General features: G+C 38.5%; 2 protein-coding genes and 1 long non-coding RNA gene across 8 annotated transcripts in view; 2 read left to right on the plus strand and 1 right to left on the minus strand.

The window, feature by feature from the left end:
- The window catches only part of APC (APC regulator of WNT signaling pathway), a 90,647-nt gene extending 79,593 nt beyond the window's left edge, over nt 1-11,054 (plus strand). For all 6 annotated transcript variants that reach the window (XM_040540130.1, XM_040540127.1, XM_040540128.1 and 3 more), the window contains 4 exons: nt 392-469; nt 1,725-1,841; nt 2,888-3,102; nt 3,610-11,054. In XM_040540130.1, coding sequence (XP_040396064.1) covers nt 392-469; nt 1,725-1,841; nt 2,888-3,102; nt 3,610-10,174 — 6,975 coding nt within the window. In that variant the 3' untranslated portion in view covers nt 10,175-11,054. The remainder of the gene's footprint in view (nt 1-391; nt 470-1,724; nt 1,842-2,887; nt 3,103-3,609) is intronic.
- A 133-nt stretch (nt 11,055-11,187) lies between these two features.
- LOC121061386 lies at nt 11,188-20,942 on the minus strand. Its single transcript, XR_005815067.1, has 3 exons — nt 20,802-20,942; nt 19,254-19,392; nt 11,188-11,379 (listed from the first exon to the last, which is right to left on the minus strand). It is a non-coding gene; the product is annotated as an uncharacterized LOC121061386 (long non-coding RNA).
- SRP19 (signal recognition particle 19) lies at nt 20,463-26,539 on the plus strand. Its single transcript, XM_040540132.1, has 5 exons — nt 20,463-21,703; nt 22,626-22,701; nt 23,791-23,862; nt 24,660-24,771; nt 25,888-26,539. The coding sequence occupies exons 1-5, from the start codon at nt 21,336-21,338 to the stop codon at nt 26,019-26,021; spliced, it is 762 nt and encodes a 253-aa protein (XP_040396066.1). The 5' UTR covers nt 20,463-21,335; the 3' UTR covers nt 26,022-26,539.
- The last annotated feature ends 1,035 nt before the right edge of the window (nt 26,540-27,574 follow it).

The raw sequence follows: 27,574 nt of genomic DNA on the forward strand, positions 1-27,574 counted from the left end.
TGAAATGAAAAGTGTAATTGTGAGACTCTACAGACAGCAGATAAAAACACATTGCCAGCTTACAGATAATTGTCCAGTATATTACCCAGCATATGTTAAAGAAGGCTTCTTAACTAGTACTGTTCCAGATCTGGTCCTAGACCTGTTTTAAAAAATAAAAGTAAAATTTAGCACAATTCTACCACTTATGGATTTTCCAGTACAGAAACTGTGTTAGGCTTAGTTTTTATTCGTTGTGGACCAAACATTTATTGTTGGAAACACGTATTACAAAGCTTTTTTTGAATTTCACAAATGATCAGCTTAAAATATTGAAGTATTGTGTACAAGCAAGCCACCTAATCTGTGATTTAGAACTATTTCTTTTCTATTTTCTTCTGATTTTTATCAGGCTACATTGTGTTCTATGAAGGGCTGCATGAGAGCTCTTGTAGCCCAGCTGAAGTCTGAAAGTGAAGACTTGCAGCAGGTAACGTCCTTACTAGGTGAAATCTTTCTTGGCCGTTTCCATTATTTTGCTTTGCTTCAATTTTATTGCATTATGTGAAAATACTGTATTTCTGCTCTCCTTTCTTAATATTTACTTTCCTTCTACTGATTTGCTCTTGACATCAGGTATTTTTATACTTGAATTCTGTCTTTGCATTAAGTTCCTAGGGTGCTGCCTTCTCTATTTTTACAGTTACTGTGTCTTTGAAATGTGCTGCGTTTATCCCAGCCTGACTTTTTTTGTAATTGTTGCTCTTTTCTTGTCTTATCTGCATTAACTTTGATGCAAAGTTAGTACCTGTATTAATTCTGTGAATCATGAAGTACAACTTTCTTGTAGTAAAAATGGTAGGCTGTGGATCATACTGTTTTCTTACCAAAACACATAAAATACATGGGCCGTAAAGCTCCTTTTATGACCCTCATCTGTTGGTGGAAATATAATTTTCAAGAAAAGTTTGAGCGATCCTAGATTCTCCAATTTAGCTTGCTTACGATAGTGCTAGCAGACTGAGGGTTAATGCATTATTGTGGCTTCTCTACAGTAACAGAAAGTTAATAATAGGGGAACAGTAGTAGAGGAAGCTCTGCTTCAAAAAAAAATCTGCATCTGACTTGGCAAGGTTGTACTTTTAGTACGTACATACCTGCTCTCCACAGCAGCACCTCCTGGAGAAACTGCCAAATGAGCAAAGTGTTTGGTGTGACACCTGAGTGTCTCTTCCAATTGATCCTGCGCTGTGTAGGAAAATATCTTGAAAATAAACAGTATTTATGAAGTGTGTAGGGTGATCCTCAGAGCTGAGAATGTAGAACTGTTCTTCATTGTTTGGGAACTTGTTTAAAATTACTAAATATGAAATTATTTTTATTTAATTTCGTAAGCAATAATACATATTTCTTATGTAATCATAGCATCATCTAGGTTGGAAGAGACCTTTAAGATCATCAAGTCCAATCATCAACCTGATTTACTGGGTCCCATCGCTAAACTGTCCCTTAGTGCCACCTCCACACATACCTTAAATACCTCCAGGGATGGGAAGTCCACCACTTCCTGGGCAGCCCTGTCCAGTGCATGACTGCCCTCTTTGTGAAGAAATTCTTCCTTATGTTCAATCTAAACCTCCCCTGGCACAAATGAGATTGTTATATATGCTTGCTTATACGTACATATATAAACTACACCTGTTTATATGCATATATGTATAATCTTTTTCTTTCTTGGTTTGCAGGTCATTGCAAGTGTGTTGAGGAACTTGTCCTGGCGAGCAGATGTAAACAGTAAAAAGACACTACGAGAAGTTGGAAGTGTGAAAGCACTGATGGAATGTGCTTTAGAAGTTAAGAAGGTATAATGTATAAATAACTAAAAGATAAATTTCTGAGGTGTTCTGTTTATTTTATGCAAAATAAAAGTATGGTCCTTCTTGATATAAGTAGTAGGTCAAATACTGGGGGTGTTTTAGGTAACTTCAGAATTAAAGTTACTTAACTCAAAGCAATTGGAATTGCTAAACAGAATTGCTTTTAGTTAATGGGGCAGCAGATTACAATGTATTAATGTCACCTCAAAACTAATGGTATATAATTTTATTTATGAGGGTTGTGACAGCTTTTGCTCTTTAGTTTCATGAGCTGTGCTGTTCTAACAGGCACTTCTTATAATTTTGCAATTCAGTGCAACCACTTCTGATCTAGTGAATAGGTAGCTTCCACTTCTGCCGTTTTCTGGATGTATTCTTGGTATAATTCCTGTCATCATACAGAATTATATTCCATCCCAGAGTCCTCTGCCAGATAATCTTCAAACCATTTTTACCATTATGGCAGCTAACAAATATTGTGGTTCATAATTCCAAAATCTTCTGGCAAGCAATAGCAAATCCATAGCTGATGGAAAGAGAGAAGCAAAGAAAATAATTGGTGTGTGCAGTGCTATATGCCTCTAGCTTACCAGCTCGGAAATCAGAAATTGGAACATAATTAAATCACAAATGATGAGTGTTTCGAGGAAAACTAGAGGAATTAGGGAGGCATGTGTAGGAAAGCAGAAAACAAAATACTGGGTGTTTACCATACAACACTTGAGATTTCATCCAAGCAAAAATCAAATTCTGCAGTTAACTGGGAAAAAAATACCCCATGATCAATGAATTTTGTTTCTTTGCAAATGGAGGTTAGAATCAGCGAGGCCGTTTTATCTCTGGGCTGTATTTTCAGACTGCACGTTCAACAGGAATTACTATTTCAGTTTATTCTTGGTTCATCTTTGCATCAGTGGGAACTGGAAAAACAGATTTGTGACAGACTTCTGGAAGCTAACTTAAGTATTTCTGAGGGCTTGTGTTCAATAGTTGGAAACTTTTCTAATTCTATCACTTTATTATTTTCCTAGGAATCAACCCTAAAAAGCGTTTTGAGTGCCTTATGGAATTTGTCAGCACATTGTACTGAGAACAAAGCTGATATATGTGCTGTCGATGGTGCTCTTGCATTTCTAGTTGGCACACTCACATACCGGAGCCAAACAAACACTCTAGCCATCATAGAAAGTGGAGGAGGAATATTAAGAAATGTTTCTAGCTTAATTGCAACTAATGAGGACCACAGGTAGGTATACATTTTCAGACAATTTACAGTATAATGGTACCAAAAGCATGTTTGTATGTTGAGTCTTAATAGGAATGCATGTATTAAGTACAGTAATCAAATACAATAATTTGTAATGAATTTGATAAAGCAAGTTTTCCACTCGGATAACAGGAATATGCAATAATATCAATATCTTTTGCTTGTAAATAATGAATGGTACTAGAAACTTTTCCAGGAAAGAGAAAATTGCTAAGTTATAAAGGAAACCACCTGGAATGGAAAAATATTTAATAAAGGGATTGTAGGGTGGGAACAAGTGATTCATATTTGTATTAGTATTTGATCAGTTGGATTTGGATGGATTCCATATGAATAGAGGAAAAATAAGACAAATTTGCACTAGATACTTCATATTCATCATTTCAAAGGACTAAACTCACCTGTAGCATAGTAGGTTTTTGTTTTGTTTCTGATTCATTTGAAATGCCACTTACTGATTTTTTGTTTTCAATTATTCAACACCAGGCAAATCTTAAGAGAGAACAGCTGCTTACAAACCTTATTACAACACTTGAAGTCACACAGTTTGACAATAGTCAGTAATGCATGTGGGACCCTGTGGAATCTTTCTGCACGAAATGCAAAGGATCAGGAGGCACTGTGGGACATGGGAGCAGTCAGCATGCTCAAAAATCTCATTCACTCAAAACACAAGATGATAGCAATGGGCAGCGCTGCAGCTCTAAGAAACCTCATGGCAAACAGGCCAGCAAAGTATAAGGATGCTAATATTATGTCTCCAGGATCAAGCTTACCATCTCTTCATGTTAGAAAACAAAAGGCACTGGAAGCAGAATTAGATGCTCAACATTTATCAGAGACTTTTGACAATATTGATAATTTAAGCCCAAAAGCATCTCACCGTAATAAGCAGAGACATAAGCAGAACATATACAGCGAGTATGTTTTGGATTCTAGTCGTCATGATGATGCAATTTGCAGATCAGAGAGTTTTAATACTGGTAATATGACTGTACTTTCACCATATTTAAATACTACGGTATTGCCTGGCTCCTCTTCTTCCAGTAGAGGAAACATAGAAAATTGTCGATCTGAGAAAGACAGAAGTCTTGATAGGGATCGAGCAGTAGGTTTAAATACCTATCATCCGGCTACAGAGAACACTGGGAACTCCTCTAAGAGAATAGGAATGCAAATTTCTACTGCTGCAGCTCAAATTGCCAAAGTTATGGAAGAAGTAACAAGCATGCATATTCCACAAGAAGACAGAAGTTCTAGTTCCACTTCTGAAATGCACTGTTTGACAGAAGACAGAAATGCCCCGAGGAGAGCAGCCGGTGCCCTTACTCACTCAAGTACATACTTCCCTAAATCTGAGAATTCAAGCAGGACATGTCCTGTGCCTTACACAAAAATGGAATACAAGAGAGCTTCAAATGATAGCTTAAATAGTGTAAGCAGCAGTGATGGCTATGGTAAAAGAGGCCAAATGAAACCTTCCATTGAATCTTACTCTGAAGATGATGAAAGTAAATTTTGTAGTTACGGTCAATATCCAGCTGACTTGGCACATAAGATACATAGTGCAAATCACATGGATGACAATGATGGAGAGCTAGACACTCCTATTAACTATAGCCTTAAGTATTCAGACGAACAGTTAAATTCTGGAAGGCAGAGCCCCTCTCAGAATGAAAGATGGGCAAGGCCTAAGCATATAATAGATGATGAAATGAAACAGAATGAACAAAGGCAGTCAAGGAGCCAAAGTGCAGCCTACCCAGTGTACACTGAGAGTGGAGATGATAAACATATGAAATATCAGTCACCTTTTGGACAGCAAGATTGTGTTTCTTCGTTTAGATCAAGAGCATCTAATGGTTCAGATCAGAACAGAGTAGGCTCGACTCTTGGAATGAATCAGAAAGTAAACCAGTCCTTGTGCCAGGTTGATGATTATGACGATGATAAGCCAACCAACTACAGTGAACGTTACTCTGAGGAGGAACAACATGAAGAGGAAGACAGACCAACCAATTATAGTATAAAGTACAATGAAGAGGAACATCATGTCGATCAGCCGATCGATTATAGTCTAAAGTACTCAACAGAAGTTCCTCCCTCTTCTCAGAAGCCATCTTTTACTTTTTCAAAGACTTCTTCAGTGCAAAGCACTAAAACTGACCGTATTTCTTCAAGCACTGGGAACGCGTCAGCCCCCTCAGCTGTTTCAAAGAGACAGAATCAGCTCCACCCAAGTTCTGCACAGAGCAGAGGAGGTCATGCTCAAAAAACTGCCTCCTGTAAGACTCCCTCTATTAATCAGGAAACTATACAAACTTATTGTGTGGAAGATACACCAATATGTTTTTCAAGGTGTAGCTCTCTGTCATCTTTGTCATCAGCTGAAGATGAAATAGGACGTGATCAATCCACGCGTGTGACAGATGCTAATAATACACTACAGATAGCAGAATTGAAGGAAAACAGTGGGGCTCTATCTGCAGAAGCCTCAGTAAGTGAAATCACATCAACATCACAACATATCAGAACAAAATCCAGTAGACTGCCAGCTTCTAGTTTATCTCCTTCTGATTCCTCTAGACATAAAGCTGTTGAATTTTCTTCAGGTGCCAAATCTCCCTCAAAGAGTGGTGCACAAACCCCTAAAAGCCCACCAGAACATTATGTGCAGGAAACTCCTCTCATGTTCAGCAGATGTACTTCTGTAAGTTCCCTGGATAGTTTTGAAAGCCGTTCAATTGCTAGTTCAGTTCAAAGTGAGCCTTGCAGTGGAATTGTAAGTGGCATTATAAGTCCGAGTGATCTTCCGGACAGCCCAGGACAAACAATGCCTCCAAGCAGAAGTAAAACTCCACCTCCTTCTCAAGGCATTCAGGTAAAAAGAGATGTAGCTAAAGGTAAAGTACCTAGTGCAGAAAAGAGAGAGCCTGGTCCTAGACAGGCAGCTGTAAATGCAGCTGTTCAGAGAGTTCAGGTGCTGCCAGATGCTGATACACTATTACATTTTGCCACAGAAAGTACACCAGATGGGTTTTCTTGCTCTTCTAGCCTGAGTGCTCTGAGTCTTGATGAGCCATTTATACAGAAAGATGTAGAGTTAAGAATAATGCCTCCCGTACATGAAAATGAACATGGAAATGAAGCAGAACCTGAAGAGTCAGATGATACAAAGGATAACCAAGAGAAGAAAGCAGAGAAGCCTTCTGAAGCAGAAAAAGACATTCTGGATGATTCTGATGATGATGATATTGAAATACTAGAAGAATGCATTATTTCTGCAATGCCAACGAAGTCTTCACGTAAAGCCAAAAAGCCTTCTCAAGCATCTGCTCCAAAAATACCTCCTCCTGTAGCCAGAAAGCCCAGCCAGCTGCCAGTTTACAAACTTATGCCTTCACAGAGCAGACTGCAATCCCAAAAGCACGTTAGTTTTACACCAGGCGATGATATGCCACGGGTATATTGTGTTGAGGGTACACCAATAAATTTTTCAACAGCTACATCTTTAAGTGATCTTACAATAGAATCACCACCAAATGAGTTGGCCAATGTAGACAGCGTGGGTACGGGGGCAGAGTCAGGGGAATTTGAAAAGAGAGACACCATTCCTACAGAAGGTAGGAGTACAGATGACTCTCAGAGAGCAAAAAGCATAACTGTGACTGCCCCAGGACTGGATGATGACAAAACAGAAGAGGGTGATATCCTGGCTGAGTGCATTAACTCAGCTATGCCAAAAGGAAAAAGTCACAAACCTTTTCGAGTGAAGAAAATAATGGATCAAATTCAACAAGCATCCGCATCTTTAAGTAACAAAAACCAATCAGAAGGTGAAAAGAAGAAGCCAACATCACCTGTAAAGCCTGTTCCCCAAAACAATGAATACAGAGCACGTGTAAGAAAAAACACAGAGCCTAAAAGCAATATTAATAATGAAAGAAGCTATTCAGAGAACAGAGACCTAAAGAAACAGAATATTAAAAATAATTCGAGAGATTTTAATGACAAACTTCCAAATAATGAAGAGCGTGTAAGAGGAAGCTTTGCATTTGATTCACCTCATCATTACACACCTATTGAGGGAACTCCATATTGTTTTTCACGGAATGATTCCCTAAGTTCTTTAGACTTTGATGATGATGATGTTGATCTTTCAAGGGAAAAGGCAGAATTAAGAAAAGGAAAAGAAGCAAAAGAAATAGAAGCTAAAGACTGCACTAATACAGAACAGTCTTCAAATCAGCAACCAACTAACAGGACACAAGTTTGTCAAAAACACCCAACAAGCAGAAGCCAGCCTAAAACTTTCTGTCAGTCAACTAAAGATATTCCAGACAGAGGGGCAGCTACAGATGAGAAAATGCAGAATTTTGCTATCGAAAACACACCTGTTTGTTTTTCTCGCAATTCATCTCTTAGTTCCCTTAGTGATATTGATCAAGAAAACAACAACAAAGAAGGAGAACCTGCAAAGCGAACTGAGGCTCCTGATTCACAGATGGAATCAAACAGACCACAGACTTCCGGTTATGCACCCAAATCATTTCATGTTGAAGATACACCCGTATGTTTCTCTAGAAACAGCTCTCTGAGTTCTCTTAGTATTGACTCGGAAGATGATCTTTTGCAGGAATGCATTAGTTCTGCCATGCCTAAAAAGAAAAAACCATCAAGAATAAAGAGCGAAAGTGAAAAAAATAATTCCAGAAATACAGGTGGTATATTGGCAGAAGATTTGACACTGGATTTGAGAGAGATACAGAGGCCAGATTCAGAACATGGTTTCTCACCTGATTCAGAGAACTTTGACTGGAAAGCAATACAGGAAGGTGCAAACTCTATAGTTAGTAGTTTGCATCAAGCTGCAGCTGCTGCATCACTGTCTAGACAAGCTTCATCAGACTCTGATTCTATCCTTTCATTAAAATCTGGTATTTCCCTTGGGTCACCATTTCATCTTACTCCAGACCAAGAAGAAAAACCTTTTACTAGTAATAAAGGTCCACGAATTCTTAAGCCAGGAGAGAAAAGTACACTGGAGTCTAAAAAAGCAGAAGCTGAAAATAAGGGAATCAAAGGAGGGAAAAAAGTATATAAAAGTATGATTACAGGAAAAGCTCGCTCCAATTCAGAAGTTTCAAGCCAGTTAAAGCAACCCCAACAAACAAGCGTGCCTTCAATTTCACGTGGTAGGACAATGATTCATATTCCAGGAGTTCGAAATAGTTCTTCAAGTACTAGTCCTGTTTCCAAAAAAGGTGCCCCACTCAAAAACACAAATTCCAAGAGTCCCAGTGAAGGTCAAAGTTCAGCTAGTTCTCCAAGAGGCGTCAAGTCATCAGGAAAACCTGAGCCAGCTCCTGTAACTAGGCAACTTTCAGGGCTGAACCAGGGTGGATCAAGTAAAGGACCTTCTAGATCAGGATCTAGAGACTCCACTCCTTCTAGACCTCAACAGCAGCCATTAAGTCGGCCTCTGCAATCTCCAGGTCGAAACTCAATTTCCCCTGGAAGAAATGGTATAAGTCCTCCAAACAAACTGTCTCAGTTGCCAAGGACATCATCTCCTAGCACAGCTTCAACTAAATCTTCGAGTTCAGGTAGGATGTCATACACGTCACCAGGAAGGCAGATGAGCCAGCAAAACCTTACAAAGCAAACTGCCTTACCGAAGAGTACCAGTAGCATTCCAAGAAGTGAGTCTGCTTCAAAAGGGTTAAACCAAATTCTCAGTAGTGGTGGATCAAACAAAAAGACTGACCTATCCAGAATGTCATCCACAAAATCTAGCGGAAGTGAATCTGACAGATCTGAGAGACCTGTCCTTGTTCGCCAGTCAACTTTTATTAAAGAAGCTCCAAGTCCAACTCTAAGACGCAAATTGGAAGAGTCTGCTTCATTTGAATCTCTGTCTCCTTCCAGGCCAGATTCTCCCACAAGGTCCCAACTACAGACCCCAGTTCTAAGTCCTTCTCTTCCTGATATGTCTTTGTCCTCTCATTCAACTGCCCAGACTAGTGGTTGGCGAAAATTACCCCCTAATCTGAGCCCTTCTGTAGAATATGATGGGAGACCAGCAAAACGTCATGATATAGCTCGTTCTCACTCTGAAAGTCCATCTAGATTGCCAGTCAATAGATCAGGAACATGGAAACGTGAACATAGTAAGCATTCCTCGTCGCTTCCTCGTGTAAGCACTTGGCGAAGAACTGGAAGTTCTTCCTCAATTCTGTCAGCTTCTTCAGAATCCAGTGAGAAGGCAAAAAGTGAAGATGAAAAGCAGCACGGAAGTTCTTTTTCTGGACACAAGCAAAGTAAAGAAAGCCAAGCACCAGCAAAAGGTACTTGGAGAAAAATAAAAGAAAATGAAATTCCCCAGATAATGAATGATCCTCAGCATTCTTCCTCGGGTGCCACAAATAGCTCTGATTCCAAAACCCTGATCTATCAGATGGCACCAGCTGTCTCTAAGACAGAGGATGTGTGGGTGAGGATTGAGGACTGCCCAATTAACAATCCTCGATCTGGAAGGTCCCCAACTGGAAATACTCCCCCTGTTATTGACAGTGTTTCAGAGAAAGGGGGCGTAAATGGCAAAGATTCTAAAGAGATTCAAGAAAAACAAAATCCAGGGAATGGAAGTGTTCCTGTTCGTACCATTGGTTTAGAAAACCGTCTGAACTCTTTCTTTCAGATAGACAGTCCAGACAAGAAAGGCACTGAAACAAAACCTCTGCAGACTAATCCTGCTCCTGCACCAGAAAATAATGAAAGTACTGTGAGCGAGCGTACGCCATTCAGTTCCAGTAGTTCAAGCAAACACAGCTCCCCCATCGGTGCTGTTGCCGCAAGAGTTACTCCTTTCAACTACAATCCGAGCCGTAGGAAGAGTAGCGTGGACAATAGTTCTGCTCGGCCATCACAGATACCGACACCAGTAAACAACAGCACAAAGAAACGTGACTCGAAATCTGAAAATACAGACTCCGGTGGAACTCAGAGTCCTAAGCGTCATTCTGGCTCTTACCTGGTGACTTCTGTTTAAATACATCAAAAAATAAAATGATGTATTACATATAGCAGCTACTTAGAACTTTTGTTTCGAATGAAACTTAAGAAAAATGGGGATTGCTTTTTTGTTGTTTTTATTTTTTGTAAATAGGTTTGATTCTTGTTAGAGAGTCCTTGTTCTGGAAGCCATATTTGATAGTATACTTTGTCTTCACTGGTAATATTTTGGAGGAATATCTGATTGACAGTTTGAAATAAAATTGCTAATGCAAGTATATTTGTACAGTACGTTTAACATGTATTTAAGTAGCTTCCCATCCCATAATCTTTAAATATTGCTTGTCTTGAAATCATGGAACATTGCAGGTAGAAATGATACAGTATACTGCTTTACCAATCATTTCTAGATTGCAGACTGACTAAACTACATCAGGGAAGAATTGGTATTATTTATGCAAAAAAGTATACTCAGTTTTAGTACTTGTGAGTCCATCTAAACCAATAATTAATCATGTGGCTGTGAAATTCACAGTAATATGGTTTCTGCTGAACAAGCATTCCCAGCCTGCTTTTCTGCATGAATGGAACTGATGGTTATCTTCTGAAGTAATGATAACATTTCTGTGGTCACATAACGTGCATAGATAGTTATGGTGTAACAATTTACACTTCCTTTGTGCTCTGAAAAAAAATAAAAATAAAAAAAAGAAAACTGTGTAACTGTAAAACCTTGAACAAAATTATTTTACCTGATCTAGATTTTATCTTAAAGTAGGTAGAATTTTTTTGCTATGCTGTAACTTGTTGTATATTCTGGTATTTGAGGTGAGATGGCTGCTCTTTTATTAATGAGAATAAGGGGATGTTTCAACAGAGACTAAAATGAACATTTCAGAATAAATTATTACTATATGTAAATTGTGTGTGTTACTTCTGCATTACATAAAAATACAGTACTTTATTTTGAGATGTCACATTATAATATGTTGTATAATGCACTTACATTTATGGCCTGATCCAGCAAAACCTTGTAAAACCTTGTACCTCCGGTGTTATTTGTTCTTCTTTATCACTGACAAATAGCTGTTGCAGGATGCTTAACAGTTGCAGGATCAGGCCCTAGGTCTTCTGTAATATAATTATAGTTGAGACAGTTTCACCCATCTCAGGTGCATAATAAGGCTAAAGGCAGGGTATTTCCAGAAGCCAAACAGGATAATTGTTTTCATCGCTGCGAGCCTGAAATAATATTGTATGTATAAGAATAATATTTATAAAGCAATTTTTAAAAATTTGGGGATATAATGTAGAATGTGAAATAGTGACTATAAGATGAAATTGTAATTGTTTGAAATCTTCATCCATTTTTATTTGTTTTTAAAATTATAAAGGGAAACAAAGCAAGAATCCCATGACAAGAAATTTGCTGTTGTAGGGGGAAAAACAATTTTGAACACAAACCAGGACATTTGCTGCCTCAAGCCTTTTTGATGCAAATATGGTTTGTGCTAGAACAATGCTGAAAAGACAGATTTGTGCTTTAAATATATATATATATATATAATATAGTTTGAATTTAGGTAAGAATTGGTTTAAAGTAGGAACACAAGATAACAAAACATTAACCATTCTGTGCATGACTGAACACACCATGAAATGGTATGTCAGTTTTGTGGTATCTCAGCTGGACTATTCTAAAGTTAGCATTCTAAATAATTCAGGATTGAAGATGCCCTGATTTCAGGAAGCCCTGAAATAGAGAAGTTTACCTTTATATGGTAGTTTTAACACAGTTGCAGAGTACATCATATCTGTGGCTTTGTACTTACCTGATATTGAAATGAATCAGCTTTGTTTAAAATTCATCATAAGACTTGCATTGTTTATGAACAGAGTTGAGATCAGCAGACAGCAGTCAAATATGATTAAATTTAAAGCCAATACCAAAAGTACCTTTTTGGAATAAGTGGCATCTTATTTGATATTTTGTTCTTTGCCTCTTGACAAATTTGCTTAAAGACATACTATATTTCTACACCACCTGGTGAATCTGTTAACAAACAGTGCTTCTCCTATTAGTATTTGTAATATTTTGCATATAGTATCTTCATGTTAGTATTACTGTTCTTTAAAGATGAAACAGAGACAAAGATTGTGGTTTTTTTGAAGTCAGGATTTGCTGTTGGAGTAGGATGCAGAACTCCATCCTTGTGTTTAAAATGGAAGACCATAAACAATGTAATACTTCTTTGTGCTGGGCTTTTAACTACTAATGTGAAGGTATACCATGTAATCCAGGATAGTCAGGTAGCACCAGCTTTACATCTACATCCTCTTGATCTAAGAATTTAAAGGTAAACTCAATCCCTATATAGAAATATTGATTTCAGCTTTATAACTGATGTAATCAAAAGAACATCAGGTGAAACTATAAATAACGGTATGCATATCAAACACCAGAATGTCTTTGAAAATTATAGTGGCTTCTTTAGATAGTCTTGGAGGTACTTCATGATCATTATAATTGGGAAGTTTCTCTTAATACCCTCATAAACAAGCCTATATTTGTAGCAAAGACAGATGAGATAAACTTTCCAACTATAAGGGTAGTGAAACACTGAAATATGCTTCCCATGGGAGTTGTTAAATTTCCATTATAGAAGTTCTAAGAAGAGGTTTAGGAAACATCTCATAGGGATGGACTTTAGTATATTTCATATTGCCTGTGTGCAGAGATGGGCTTAGGTGATCCTTTGAAATCTATGCCTGACCTACATGTCTCTAATTCTTTATCTAAAATGCTTAATAACTGTTAAGAGCCTTTTAGAATATTTAAGGACATCCAGGATGTTTGACTCGTGTTAGTGATTAGGATACAAAGTTGGATTCCAAGTTTAACTATAAAAACAGATCACAAATATAAAAACAGGAAAATGGGAAATAGTAATAATAAGTATATTTGATCTTGGATTTTCTTACTGATGTCTAGATTAATGGTTGCCAGATCTGGTTTGTGCTGCCAAAGATTTATTCCTTGGTTTTACTTAAATGAAGTTGCTGCAGCAGGCAACAGGACCTTATTTATGCTGAGGCAAAACAAGGGAAAGTAAGGAGCTGAGGAAGCCAAGGCTCCTTTTCCTGTTCTTTGGGGATACACTGCCTGCCTTTCTACAGATTTTGGTAGAACTTTTGTGATTTGTATGCAGATCTGCAGTTGTCTTTGCATTAGTTTACTAAACAAAGTTTTGTTCTCTTTATGTGAGTTGTGGAAACATGACCTCCCTGCATATTTTTACTATTTAATACCTATGTTCATTCTATCTCCTTGCAGTGTGCCACAGTTAAGGTTATTGCTAAATTTCTGTGAAAGCTCTTCTGACTAAACGTTGCAAACTTTAGAAGGGAACTAATCTAGTTATATTTTTCATGTGCAGTTCTCCATCAGAATATTTTCCCTTGAAACCTTAAAGATAATTCTTAAAACTCCTTGTCAGAGTTGCCAGCTGAAAATTGAAAGTCAACAGCCTTGCCAGGATTTCCTGGCAAGATTGGAATATTGTTTGAAGCAGGACTTGGCTTCAAACTTGAGACTGCAAGCAGCAGCACTCATCTGACCCTTCAGTGGACCGGTTCAGCTCGTATTTGGTAGAACTGGTTGAGGGGAGTAGTAGGACTTGTGCTGCTTTAGTATTCTGAATTTGCTCCATGCGGGGTCAGGTAAGTTCTGCCTAAGCAGAAGAGAAAAGCAGCTAGTGTTGGTGGAAAGAGGTTGGATCAAGCTATTACTTGCACTTTTAAGCCAATATGCCAAGTTCCAGAACTGTTCTTCACCCTTTTTGAGACAGCAAAAGCAAATTGAAGTTTTGGACCCCTAACTTGTTCACTCTGAACTTCTGCCTAATAGCCTTCTAGCACTTTGCGTTTACATATGTTGTGTTCCAGGTAAGTCCATCATCCTGGAAATTCTAACAACTAACAAGAAGTATTACATTAGTCTATAGTTTGTGTTTCTAGAAAAGAAATTGTTCTTCTTCAAAATAAAAAAAAAAAATCTACTATATGTGAAGTTATATGCAACAATTTTTAAATTTGAAATGTTAAATGCATTAAATCCTTCAAAATTAAAATGATTTACTGCAATTAGTTGATTTCTGGAAGAGGCTTCAAGGGTGAGAACATATCCCTTCCTTGATGAAGACAGTACTACTTGTAGGCATGATCTGGAAAAAGTTTAGGTGGACAAGCTCTTGCATTTTGTTACTAGATGCCTCCCAAAAGTCTTTTCAGACCTCCCATTAAATAGTAAGAACAGCCTAAATGTCGCTAACAATCCTACCTAGACTTCCACCTAAATATAACTTAACAATACTGTAATGCCATGCAAAGTCTCATCCACCTGTCTGACAGCTTTGTTCTCGACGAGATGTGTGATTTGGATGAAGCTGTGAATCAAAAGTGAAGTGTCAGTTAATGTGAAGCATGACTTCCTCCACATGCTTAAAGCTCTGAGGACTTTCTTAATACCATACCACCCAAATGTGTTCACTCTCTGCTACCACAGCCATCTCCTTTGCACTTTTAAGCATAACCAGAAGAGATGTCCCCAGTTCTTTATTTTCAAATCACATATAGAAATGGCATTCCTGCTTCACAGTTTATGCAGAATAACAGATTGTAAGCGTATCTTAGAGAATGTTAATGTAGTTAAGGTTGAGTTTTTAGTCTGAATGCTAAGGTAGATGGTTATGTGTTGTATTTGGTTACATGTTGGAAGTGCAAGGGAATTTGGTGTGGTGCTGAAGAGCTTAAGAGTTCACAACAGTAACGTAGGTGTCAATGAATTTGTGATGCCCAGATGATTATCAAGTATGTATTTAATACCTAGGTTTTCTGCTGTCAATTTTCAGTTTTCCAGATGTGCTCTTTATTTACTCTTAAGACTGGGTAATGCCTCCTTAGCATAGTTTTCAAGTAATCTACTCCTTGTGAAATTTCCTTGTAGCTACTGGATTACAGATATATATTAATTTCTGCCACTTCCAATGTTTGAGATTCTTCTAATTTTGATGTTGGTGAAAGTATTCTTTTCTTGAGTGGACGTGGAATTGCGATTAGGATTTCATGAAGGTGTAGGGGGAGCTTGTTCGTTCACTGAAACGTGCTACCAGAGTTGTAAGCTCAAGAGATGCATACAAATTGAGTATCTCCTGTGCCCTACTTCCTAGTGGGATTTAAGATGCATAAAGCTTGTGCTGGTTTTCTGCAAGTAAGTTGTCATCCTCTGAGATCAGATACATTTTCCCACCTATGAATGTTGTTTCTCTTTAACAAACTCAGCCCACAATTCTTTCCTTCAGTTTTGTTGCTTGCTTCTGCCTGAGATGCGTTACTGTTTTTATCCTAACTCTGTAATTCTTTCTTCAACTATTCTAATGTATTTTGCTTCACAGTATACTAATTCTGAATTTAGTCTTGCTATGCATAACTTATTACTTGCAGTGTTATATAAAATTTCCTCCTGATTGCACCTTGTCAGAGTGGAATTCTTTTCTTGATTATTTATTACTAAAAGTTAGGTGTCTGTTTGCTGTACTAGAAGTGTGATTTAATTTAACGAGAAAGTTGCTCTTGAGACACTTATGCAATGATAAAGGATATCAGAACTAATGGTCTGAGAAACCATGTAGTTTCACTTCAGTAGTAGTCATGTTTCAGATAAACACCAAGTGGAAAAAAGCTGAGGGAGATACACAGGTCACCAGTATAACTGTTCTCTTCCATGTCTAATTTTAAAATGAATTGCACAAAATCCAGTTCTGACACACTGTAATTCCATAATCTCTGATACTTACAGTAAGTTCACAAGGAAGCTTATTTCATCATGACTTTTAAGCATGGCAGACTCATTTAATTCCAGCCTTTTCTTAACTAATGCATTTTGTTCTTGATTGGAGACTATTAAGGGACTTAGATTAGTTGATTGCCAACATATACACAAATGTACTTAAATACATGTCCTTAGCTTGCTCTCTTCTATTCATCCTAGACTTTGACACAGTTAGAAGCACTTAACTAAAATTAAAAAAAAAGTCTAATTTCAGGACTGATCAGCTGGTCCCTTATTTTACAAGTCTCTAAAGAAAAATACACTTCATGGTCTTGATTCTTATACAGAAAGAGAAAATTACTTGCTAGCAATTCAAAAAGTCAGTAGGGATTGTGAAAACTACAGGATTTTGAGTGATTTACATTTAATATAAATGAAGGTAGTTTATGCCTAGTTCCGTCCCTGCTAACAATTCTCTGTGCAAAATAACATACTGCTTGGGGTGAGGGGGAAAGGCATCTTGGGTATACAATAAACAGAATTCAGGCTTTGTGCATCTTACCTAGGTTGTTACTAAGGTCTATGATGGCAGACGTAATATGGAATAGCAGGAAGGTAGATGAAAAACTGAGCTGTAATATAAATTGCTATAAGCCTCTTTTTTAATTCCATTGCATGATGAAAGGGGGTTGGCATCTTTCTGTTCCTACTATAATTGAGTAGTTGAATGAAAATGACAGATTATTTAACACTTTTTTAGGTTATTTGGAAGTCTTACCAACAGAAATCCTCTAGTTTAAGTGGAAGCTATGAGTTCATTGCAAATACTATGTTATTGTGTCATATACATCTGGATGATTGGTTCCTTTTTATCCTAAAAACTGAGTTTACACAGCTGTGACTTTACACAGCTGTCAGCTGTTCTACAGGGCAAGAACAAGGCCAGAGAATGACTGGGTGTAAAACCAAGATCCGTAAGTTAGAGACGTAGTCTTTACAATTACTAAGGAATGAGAGATCTGTAGAAATCCACATTTTTCTATTTCAGTTTTTCCAGTTCCACTGTTGCCAGCTAAACAGGGATTTGGATAGAGTCGATTGGGAATGTGGTGCCTGACAGTTTCCCCGGTACCTCTGTGAAATACTGTATACAGACTCTGTTCTGTGTTCTTACTTACTCCATGCAAGTCAAGAGATGGGTCTAGGTGAAGTAATCCAGAAGACTTTTAGCTCTGAACGGAGTACAAGTCGGACTATTTCTGGACAGGCACTTCTGACTGTCAGCTGCTCTTGTGCAGCACTTACACAGATGAAACACATTCACCTACTGTGGCCTTAGAAATCTTGGGGATGTTTTTTGCATCTTAAGGATATACAGGCTATTAAGATTGATTATGGGCTTCTAGCATTAAGATGAACAGAACCAATGCTTCTGCTGATTAATAATGATAGTTGTGTAGCTGCTGTCTCTGCAGGAACAGGCATGAGGTAGAAAGAAAAGGAGTAGACTCTGTATTTAAAATAAGCACTCCTTTGGGGAAAGCAGTACAAATACTGCAAAGTGGAGTACACCAAGAATGGAATGGCTCACTCTCAAAACTGAAATTTCATGGTAAGTAAATACTAGTTTTTACAGATCTGAATGAAGGACAGCATTCTTCTCCCTCTATGCTGATGAAAGGTCTCTGAGAGACCTAGTTTATACCAGTCTCGAGCATGAAGTACATTTCCATTTTGAACACTTTTTTTCCAGACCCCATATTTAAGTTTAAAATATATTTTTTGAATCCTAGTTTATAAAGATTGCAGAGAAAATCCTTCTTAGCTTGCCCTCTTCCTTCCAATGTTTATTGGACCTATTAATATCTCACTCTGCATTCCCTTTTTGTTACGCATTTTATCTGCAGTCCACTACAGATCTCCTGCACCCATCTAGCTAAAAATACACCTTCTGAATGACTTCACTAGTCCACCTATTATATAGGCATTTCTAGCATGACTGACTGCAGTGTAACACTGGGTTAGAGAAAACTGAACACGTAAGCTAGATCTGAATAAACTGACATCTGTATGTGACACTTTCAGTGAAACACAGCAGTACTGATGCAGCTCAAACCATTTATCTGTGCTTGGTGTGCCACTTCTGTTCTGGGTACTTGGACTTATCACAGGTGAAATGCACCACTCCCTAGTAAAACCAATTTGAACTTCTATTTCATGATTTTATAGGGACCTTGATTTTTTTATTTATTTATTTTGGGGGGAGGGGATATTTTTCTCCTGCAGACATGCTTAACAGTAATAAAGTAGGGTCTGACTAGGCACACAACTTTCTGCTGACAGTGTGTGCAGCGAGGAAATTCTCTGAAATGCAGGCAGTGTAGTGTTCATGCCTTGTCACTTCCCCTTCCACAGCAGTTATGACAAATGGAATAACTTGGAGAAGTTATACACAGCTTTCAGAGACCAGGAGCCCTGGTATTAAGCAAAGGCAATATTTGCAGTCTTGACATTTTGCTACAGACATACATGAGTCCTATGCTCACTAGCAATTACATCTTATCTTCAGCTTGCTTTAAAATATTTAAAGCCTGTCAGGTTTTGATTGCTTCATTATGAAATTTCTGATGTCAGGGATAGCACGTGCATGATAATGCATAATGTGCCTGAGCTAGTGTGCTTTGTGACCTACTTCTGTCCCTGAGTTCTTCAGGCTAGAATTAATCAGAACTCAAGTTTGAAATGTATTTCTTATGACACTAGAATAAATGTAGTGACTGGATGCCATATAGTCAATGAGGTCATTCTATAATGATGATGGAGATTAAATTGACATGTTTGTACCTAATGGTTCATTTTAGGCATGTTAGTTTCACTAACACTATGAATACTAGTACCAATAAGTAAGATTGGTGTGTAATAATAGGATCTGCAGAAAAGAAGACATAATTCCCTCATAATCAGTCACGTATGCCACATGATTCAGTCTAGCCCAAAAAACTCCCAGCAATTTTTTTTGATTTTTTCATCTGAAAAAGAAACAATCGTTTTTATCATTACCACAAATACTGATATAGGCAATGTAGCTTTTACTGTGATATAGTAAGTTTAAATACTGTTTTAGAAGTGAAGCCATTACCCCTAATAAGTTGGTATTAAATAGCTGTATGAATTCAAGTGAAGGGAAAAAAAAAGACCTGCAATTGTCAATTATAACAACATTAAAAAATAAACGCACAAAAGCTTTCTCACTGTCCTGAACTAAGTGGGTTGACTGAGAACAAACCTAATATGCAATGATGGTACTGTGCCATTCACAAACCAGCCACCTTCGATGCCTTCTTCAATGTAAAGTCACAGCAGTGTTTCTCAAGCTGACATCCAATGGTAGTCCATTATGCACCAGACCTTGCTTTAGAAAGTAACTGTGAAATAACAAACATTGGGAAATTTAGCAATAACAACAACAAATACAGGGTGAAGAGAGAACTTTCAATGTTTGCTCATTATGTTTTAGCCTAATTTTTGTTTATGAAGCTATTGTAACACTTTATAAACGACCCTTAGCATTTTTTTTCCTACAAGCATTAGATCATTATTTTAACTCTGCTAGAGCATTGTCCTTCAGACACAGATCAAGCTTTACACCCTTTTGTCAGGTTCCAACTTGTGTCCAAGAAAGGGAGGATCATGTCTATCATTATTTGAGAAAAACAAGCTGCAGTAAGCCTGACTGGTAACATGTTTTAGTGATGACCATGTGTTATGGTTGTGCAATTAATACTGCACACCTGCATGGAGACACAATGAATATAATGAAATCTAGTCTGTCCACACTTCGCATTGTGTATACAGCAACAGAGGGTTAAATGGCTGTTGGAGACTTCTTCAGCTATAGGATCTCCTTCTCCCCAGTCACAGGGACATGGACCTCAGGATAGTATTTGGGAATCACTACCCCACCGCCACAGGGTGCGATGGGCACGCACTGGTGAAGCATGGGTAGACAAAGGCTGCAAAAGCTGCTGACCTGCCTTCCCACCTCCTTCCCCCCTTGTAGCTTGACTCTGGCTGAAGGCAGGTGGCAACTGCTGGCAGAAACTTCTGCCACTTTGCCCGACACACAGACTAAGCACTGACAACCTGGGCAGCAACTATGAAGGAAACAGCAGCTCTCACACTTTATAGGTGGTGGAAATCTCAGTGGAAAACCATGTAATAGACGTGTGTGTGTGGGCAACAAAGACTTAAAACCCTGCACAAAGCAAGAACACAGGGAATCCATTATCAAGCTAATGCTAACAAAATGATAATTGCGTTCAACAGATGACCTCTTGGAGAGGTACACTTAATTCTGTGTTATCCAGGTTAGTTGTAACCAGGAGATCACCCTCCGAAAATCTGTCTTTAGCACTTTGCTAAATTTTAGCATGTTAGATCAACAACTTCCTTCACAACTCTGCGTAACTTTTTTTTTTCTTTTGTTTTAGCTGCCGAGCTTGTTGCGTCACGTTTGTGAAGAGCTGCCTCTCTTCTGGACAGCTGCAGTCTGATTTTTGAAAGCTGCTACTGCAGAGACCACACAGTTGCATTGCTCATATTTCTTTCCTGCAGTACTTTGTACAGCTTATTCACTTCTGACGTAATGAGAGCCAAGACGGAAGACAACAAAACTGTCCATCATCCAAAAGACTGAACAGACCAAGTAACTCACTGATGGGTGCCAAATGCCATCCCGATTATGTTACAGCTTCCCTGTAACTCTTAACTCTTCCAAGTTTTCATGAACTGTATTATGAATGGTATCATTAACAGATCTTCCCTGCAAACACACCTGTCTTTCATTGTGTCCAGAAGGGCAATGAAGCTGGTGAGGGGTCTGGAGAACAAGTCTTACGAGGAGCGGCTGAGGGAGCTGGGATTGTTCAGCCTGGAGGAGGCTCAGGGGTGACCTTATCACACTCTACAGCTACCTTAAAGGAGGCTGTAGCGAAGTGGGGGTTGGTCTATTCTCCCACGTGCCTGGTGACAGGACAAGGGGGAATGGGCTAAAGCTGTGCCAGGGGAGGTTTAGGTTGGATATTAGGAAGAACTTCCTTATGGAAAGGGTTGTTAGGCATTGGAATAGGCTGCCCAGGGAAGTGGTTGAGTCACCATCCCTGTGGAGGTCTTTAAAAGACGTTTAGATGTAGAGCTTAGTGATATGGTTTAGTGGAGGACTTGTTAGTGTTAGGTCAGAGGTTGGACTAGGTGATCTTGGAGGTCTCTTCCAACCTAGATGATTCTGTGATTCTGTGTCTCAGCACCCTCCTCTTCATCTAGGAGACCTGTATGTTCTGTTAAAGCAGAAAAATACAGGGAGGGATAAATGTTCAGTTATTTGTGGAAAAGCTCTCTCAGTCCCTCATCGGTGAGGTGCTGCTGTACCTACCCCATCTTTACCAGCCTGCTGCCACTCCCGCCCCGCCCCGAGGCGCGGCCGCCATTTTCTGGGCCGGCCCCCCGTGATGGCTCCTCCCGCCGCAGAGCCCTCAGCGCCCGGGGTTTGGTGCACGTCTCGCCTTCTAATTGGACAACGCGCTTGAAGAGACAGCATCACCGCCCAATCGCATTCCAGAGATGGCGTGTGGGGGCGGGACTTCTCGGCGTGAGGAGGCGGTGCCGGGCGGGCAGCGGCGCAGAGCAGGCCGTTACTATGGCTGCCGCCGCCACCGCCTCGCCGTCAGACAAGGAGAGGTAATGCAGGCGGGTTGGCACCCTGCGCCCCGCCGCCGCCCCTCGCGTCGTGGCCAGAGTCCTCCGGGGGCGGGGGGGCCGCGGCGGAGCGAGGCCGGGGCCTGCGGTGGGGCAGCGTGAGGGGAGGTGAGGTGAGGGCCCCGTGAGGGGCGTTATAGCGCGTCCGTTAAAAATGGCGTGCTGTGGTCCGGGGACACGCTCTTCTGTGGTCTCGTCCCGTCATAGTCGTTCTTCGGCCTCTCCTTGTGGGCCTCAGCCGCGTTTTTTTGTGCCTGATGGGAGCGTAACTGGGGCTCTGTCAGTCTTGTCCCTGTGCTTGACAGGATGGGATGTCTCAAAAAATCTCAATTTAACGTAATCGAGTCTTTAAGCATGTGTTTTTTCACTTACATAACTTATCAATATAAGTTACCTAAACCTGGCTAGCATTGCTGCATGAATAGGCAAATTGCTAATACGTAAGAAAAAAGTGATTTTCATTTTTATCAATAACTTAATCATCATCAAGGGTCCTACAACCCTTTGAGGGAAGTTTCATTAATTCTCGGTGAAAGGGAATATCTCAGATATATTTTCTTCTCATAGCTTTCTGGGTTTTAAGAAATGGGTCAAAACATTTTTTTTCAGCCTCCTTTTCTTCTCAGAACAGATATCCCCACCCTGCGCGCGCTCTCTGCCCCCAAAAGTGGTGTCACACAAGTGGGGTTTCTGCCAAATGGTCAGGCAGCGTACTGAGTAACTGAAATGGGCTTTTGCAACATCTTAAAAATAAGTGAGGGAAAATAAGTGGTTGTTTAAAATTGCTGTGGAAACTTCATGTTTTAGCAGTAACACTTTTTTAACTAGGAAAATAATGCATAAACAGTGTTAGGAGTTGATGTTACTTAATTAAAACTTGCTGTTTTCTCTCTTTTTTTTCTAGATTTATCTGCATTTATCCAGCATATTTAAACAACAAGAAGACAATAGCAGAAGGAAGAAGGATACCTATAGACAAAGTAATTTTGTGGGTGGCAGGGAAATATGATGTTTTGTTTTGCTGTGTAGTGGTGTGCAAAGAATTGGAAAATGAAACTAAATTTCAAAGTTACTGATTTTTCCTATCCCCCATGGCAAGTGGCTTGATAACTAGAAATTACAGTATGTTTGACAATAATCTAATGTGAACATGTTAATTTGGTAGAGGAGCGCAGGGTTAATGCATCAATTTTCATGTGAGCAGCAACCTTGGCAAAAAGGTGAAGTATCGAAAACCAAACGTGCTCAATCTATTACAAAATTGATTTGCCAAATAAGAGAGTGATGCAGAAAATAATATTTATCTAGTGATTGCGTGCTTGGTGACTGGTTTGTCAAAACATGCCCGTATTCCGTGCTCTGTCCTCTTTGCTGCTGTCTGTCAAAGATAAGAGCTTATCTATGAGCTTAGGCCATGCTGTGGCATGTAGATTTGTTAGTTGCTGTTGCTTTCAATCTGTACGGAAATAGTTTTCATCATGTCCCTTTTTATAGCATTTTTAACAAGCAATGCTGGGAATTTTAATGGCTTTTCTCACTGCTTACGAAGTTTTGGTGGTGTTTTGTTTTTCTTTCTCCTGATAATAGTTTAAAAAAAAAAAGTGAAAATTAAAAAAAGTGAAAATAATTCTTGGGCATATACATTGCCAAAGATCTATTTATGGGATGAATCTGCTGCCCCAGGCTTAAAAAGTTTGCCTTAAAAGAGGAAAAAAAAAAGTTTACCTGCAGTCCTTGCTGTAATTTTGCCTTTACTAATTTATATTTTTTTGGTTCTATATAAATATAATTGCTATTTCAGTTATTTTTCATAGGCAATTCTATTACCTTCTCCTATGTCCTAAACAATTGTGTCTAATCTGCTTTGTTTTACTGATACCTTATGTGTTCTTTCTGATGTTTTCTAATCTGTAGGAGGGCAGTAGATTAGTCACTATTTGAAGTGTCATTTCTTTGCCCATCTGCTTTTTCTAGCTATAAAGTATAGAGTGGGAAACCACTAACTATTTCTGTATAGGTAGTTAGATCATCACTGAAAAACGTGTAACAGTAGTATGTTGTTTCAACAGGCTGTTGAAAATCCCACATCCACAGAAATCCAAGATGTGTGTGCAGCAGTTGGATTCAATGTGCTATTAGAGGTAAGGTAAAACAAACAAACAAACCTCCCCCAAACAAAAAACAAACCAATCAAAAAAAGCTACCTTGGTGTGTGTCTCCTATCATTTTGGTTTTTGTTGCAGGCAGGATAAGTAGCAACTGAGAAGTTTTTGTTAGTAGCAATAAAGATATTTGATTGCTTTTGAGTAATAATGAAGGAAATGTTTGAAAACTGTGTGCGAGGCAAGAATAACTTGAATCTCTGAGTTAATGTCACTTTTTAAGCTTATAAAAAGATTATTCTTAGTTACCTATTCTGGAAAGATTATCTTAGTTTCTTAAAAGTTCTTTGTAGAGTAAGAGTAAAAGGAAATTTTGCAAGGTGTAACTCTAAAAATATGCTTTTTAAAGTTTAATTTGCAATGAGAGTTCATTATCTGTTGGAATGAGTGTCTGATAGGAATAGGATTCTGCTGCCACTTAAAATTTTCAGGGTCCTTTGGAGTTACATTATAGCTAGTGGTACAAATAGCATTTAAGCTATTAACTGCAATACCTGCTTGGTATTTAATTGGTTGGTTACTTTCTCCTAGTGGAATGAGTCTGCATTTGTAGTGAGGTAACTTTTCACATTTCATTTTCTGAAGTGATTATTAATTTATCAATTTAAAATACTGTTGGCAAAATACTTGGGGGATGACATGGCTGGAGAGCTACAGGTCTGGGTTGGATCTGCTCAGAATTCCAGTATGCTGTGACAGATCAGATGCCTGACAATTTTTGTAGAAAATGACTCCAGTACTTCATACCTAAGCAAGTTTCTCCTCCTCTGTGACAGAAAAATAAGATGTATCCCAGAGAGTGGAACCGCGATGTGCAGTACAGGGGTAGAGTACGAATTCAGCTCAAACAAGATGATGGCAACCCATGTTTACCTCAGTTTCCAACACGTGAGTAGAGTATCTGGGTTAGACGCTTTACCTGTTACTAGAATAGAAAGACTTTGTTTTGTTATAAGCTTGTTTAATTAGTTCTACTGTTAACAAATTTTAGAATGTTACGTTAAATCTCTTCACCTCTGAAAATCAACAAAATCAAGTCCATGTATGAACAGTGAGAGGAGTTTTTAAAAATGCTGTTGTCTTTGATACTGCTCTTTCTTCAGTGCTTGAATCAAAAGGAAGTTTGTGGAGTGTTGTGTGATAACTATAGTGAATTAATCACCCTTCCAGTTTTGGCTTACCCTTTTCTCGACAGTTCAAACAGAAGATTTGGTATTAAAATGGCTCAATTCCACCCCTTTTTCTTATGCTATGTACATCATTTAGGTGTCATTACAGGTGCCAGATAGGTAAAACACAACACTGAGTGCGCAGTTCAGTTTTCTACTGGCTGTTTTCAAAAATTAACAATAAAGGGCAGGTCATGAAGCAGCTCCCTGTAAATAACTTGTCATTCTTGAAGAGCTATTCTTGTTAATTGGACTTGTGCATTTTTCTTGACAAGGAATCAAGTTGTAAAAGGTGAGCAAATATGTATCTGAAGAAGCATGCATCTTAAGGAAAGAGCAACAAGAATATTAAAATGAGAGCAGCTGAAGAGTACTGTTAATCAGAAAGAAAAAAAATTCAAACTATGTTACAGCAGGAAAATGGTAGTGTCTTTGTAAAAATACTTGTAGCTGTTTGCCTAGTCGTTTTGTACCAAGTATTTTAGGCCATTAAGAGTTGAGGGGAGAGAGAAACAGGAAGGATGTAGATACTTTGGATATTATCAGGTGATGTGCCAGTTCTGGTCTGCTGTAATACCGATTTATGACATGACTGATTCCTGTGCTTAAAAAATAAAAAATAAAATAATAATTTAAAAAAAGACGTTCCTTCCAAACTTCCAGCTACAGAGTGGAAGGAAACTGAACTCCTAGGCTTTATATCGAGTTTAACAGAAATCTGAATCTGAAATGCATTTAATAGAAATCTGAAATAGGGATGAAGTTTCTGTCTGAAGATGATGTGGATGCTGTTAACACAGTAGGTGTATGCAATGATCTCTCTCTGTATTTTTAGGTAAATCAGTGATGCTATATGCAGCAGAAACCATTCCCAAACTGAAAACGAGAACCCAGAAGATGGGAGGTAGCGATCAAAGTCTTCAGCAAGGAGAGGGAGGCAAGAAAGGTAAAGGGAAGAAAAAGAAATGATCCCACATCTGCAGTAATTGTAATATCATATAGTTGTGGTTATGACAGACATGGATGTACACGTTACCCTACTGCAACTTTGAAGTGAAAGATACAGGAAAGAAAGAAACAGGTCAAGCCAAATTGAACTGCTGGCTTATTTTGGAACTGGAATGCATGTACCTGCTTTGCATCTGTAACAATAAATCTATCTTCACACACAACCTGCGAGTCTGAAGCTAGCTTCCAGTTTTAAAAGTGGAGCAACATAAGCAAGTCATGTGGAGGGGGGAAATATTTTTTCCAAAAGAAATGTGCAGCTTTTTAAAAAAAAAAATTGTAAAATCTTATGCAGACTAGATAGGCAAATGTTTTTTCAGTTTGGTTAGCCATTTATCTTTGCTAGTCTTGTTTCTGGAAGGTCTGTATCACCAGCTACAAAATGTATGTCAGTGACATTATGACTTTGTAAACCTCCTTGCTAATCATCTTTCACAATTGTCAGTATACTAATAAAGGTGGCACATGAATTTTGAAAACTTTGTATAGTTACTTTTGTCAAAAGTGTTAACTTTCTTCAACAACCTGTTTAAAGAAGTCAGTGACATATTGTAGTGTTATTATTCTGTTTATGATGACTGAAAACTGAACACATAAATTAGCTTGCTCTTTTTTTTGTCTTTTTATAGATACGAAATACTGTATTATCGTATTTTCGGTTGTTATTTGAGAGTTTATGAAATGTGCTTTCTAGCTTTACTTTCTACCTGTCAAATACTATTTCAGAGGTCTGAGCCTTGCAATATCTGGTAATGTAAAAAATATATACTCCAAAAATATATATATGTAGTGCATGGACGGGAACAGGAATTTATCTGGAGAAGATTAATTGATCCGAACAGCTGTCAGTAGCAAGGAGCCTTAGAAGCATTTTAAGTATGTACTGTACAAGCCGAATGAGGGATACTTAATATAAGACTGAAAAGGAAACAGTGCTACCTGTTGTGAGTTTAAAAAAAATTCCTCGTGAGCTTTTCTAATACTTACTGTATGAAAACAGAGTCAGTTGAATGTTTATACAGATGAGTACTAGAAACAAGTTATCTGAGGAGTCTGATAATTTTTTCATGTAGCAGTATTCTCTTTTCGGGTTTGTTTCATCTGTCTGTCAGGTATGTTCTCTGGCATCACTTTTTTCCCTGTTTTAAAGATAAGCAGCATTCAAAATTCATCTAAACATTTAATGACCATGAGTCTAAAGTAATGAAAGTTGGTTAAGTTCTTACTTGATGGTATCTTTGCTCAAGTTACTCGTGCTTGTGTTCTGGGTTTTATACTCTTATTCCTTGTTCCACCCAGCCGCTTTTTTTCAAGTGGACAGTAATTTACCAGTGACCCTTGAAGCTGATGCTGGTTGGTACCCACAGCAAAGGACTTGGAGTCCCCTGCCTGTGAGTCGTTCAAAGTCTGCTTTATTTCCTTTCTGTGAGGCTTTTTAAGTGTGGCTCGTGTATTGCAGTGCTGCACGTAGGACGCATACTTACTCTCACAGGAGCTGCACCAAATCCTGAGGC

This window comes from Cygnus olor, chromosome Z, assembly GCF_009769625.2.
Source record: "Cygnus olor isolate bCygOlo1 chromosome Z, bCygOlo1.pri.v2, whole genome shotgun sequence".
Lineage (NCBI taxonomy): Eukaryota > Metazoa > Chordata > Aves > Anseriformes > Anatidae > Cygnus > Cygnus olor.

Bases quoted from the DNA above. Each gene is read 5' to 3' on its own strand.
- SRP19 (XM_040540132.1), top strand. From the start codon at position 21,336: ATGTTCAGTTATTTGTGGAAAAGCTCTCTCAGTCCCTCATCGGTGAGG. The intron at 21,704-22,625 runs GTAATGCAGGCG...TTTTTTTTCTAG, and splicing joins TCGCCGTCAGACAAGGAGAG to ATTTATCTGCATTTATCCAG. The intron at 22,702-23,790 runs GTAATTTTGTGG...TTGTTTCAACAG, and splicing joins GAAGGATACCTATAGACAAA to GCTGTTGAAAATCCCACATC.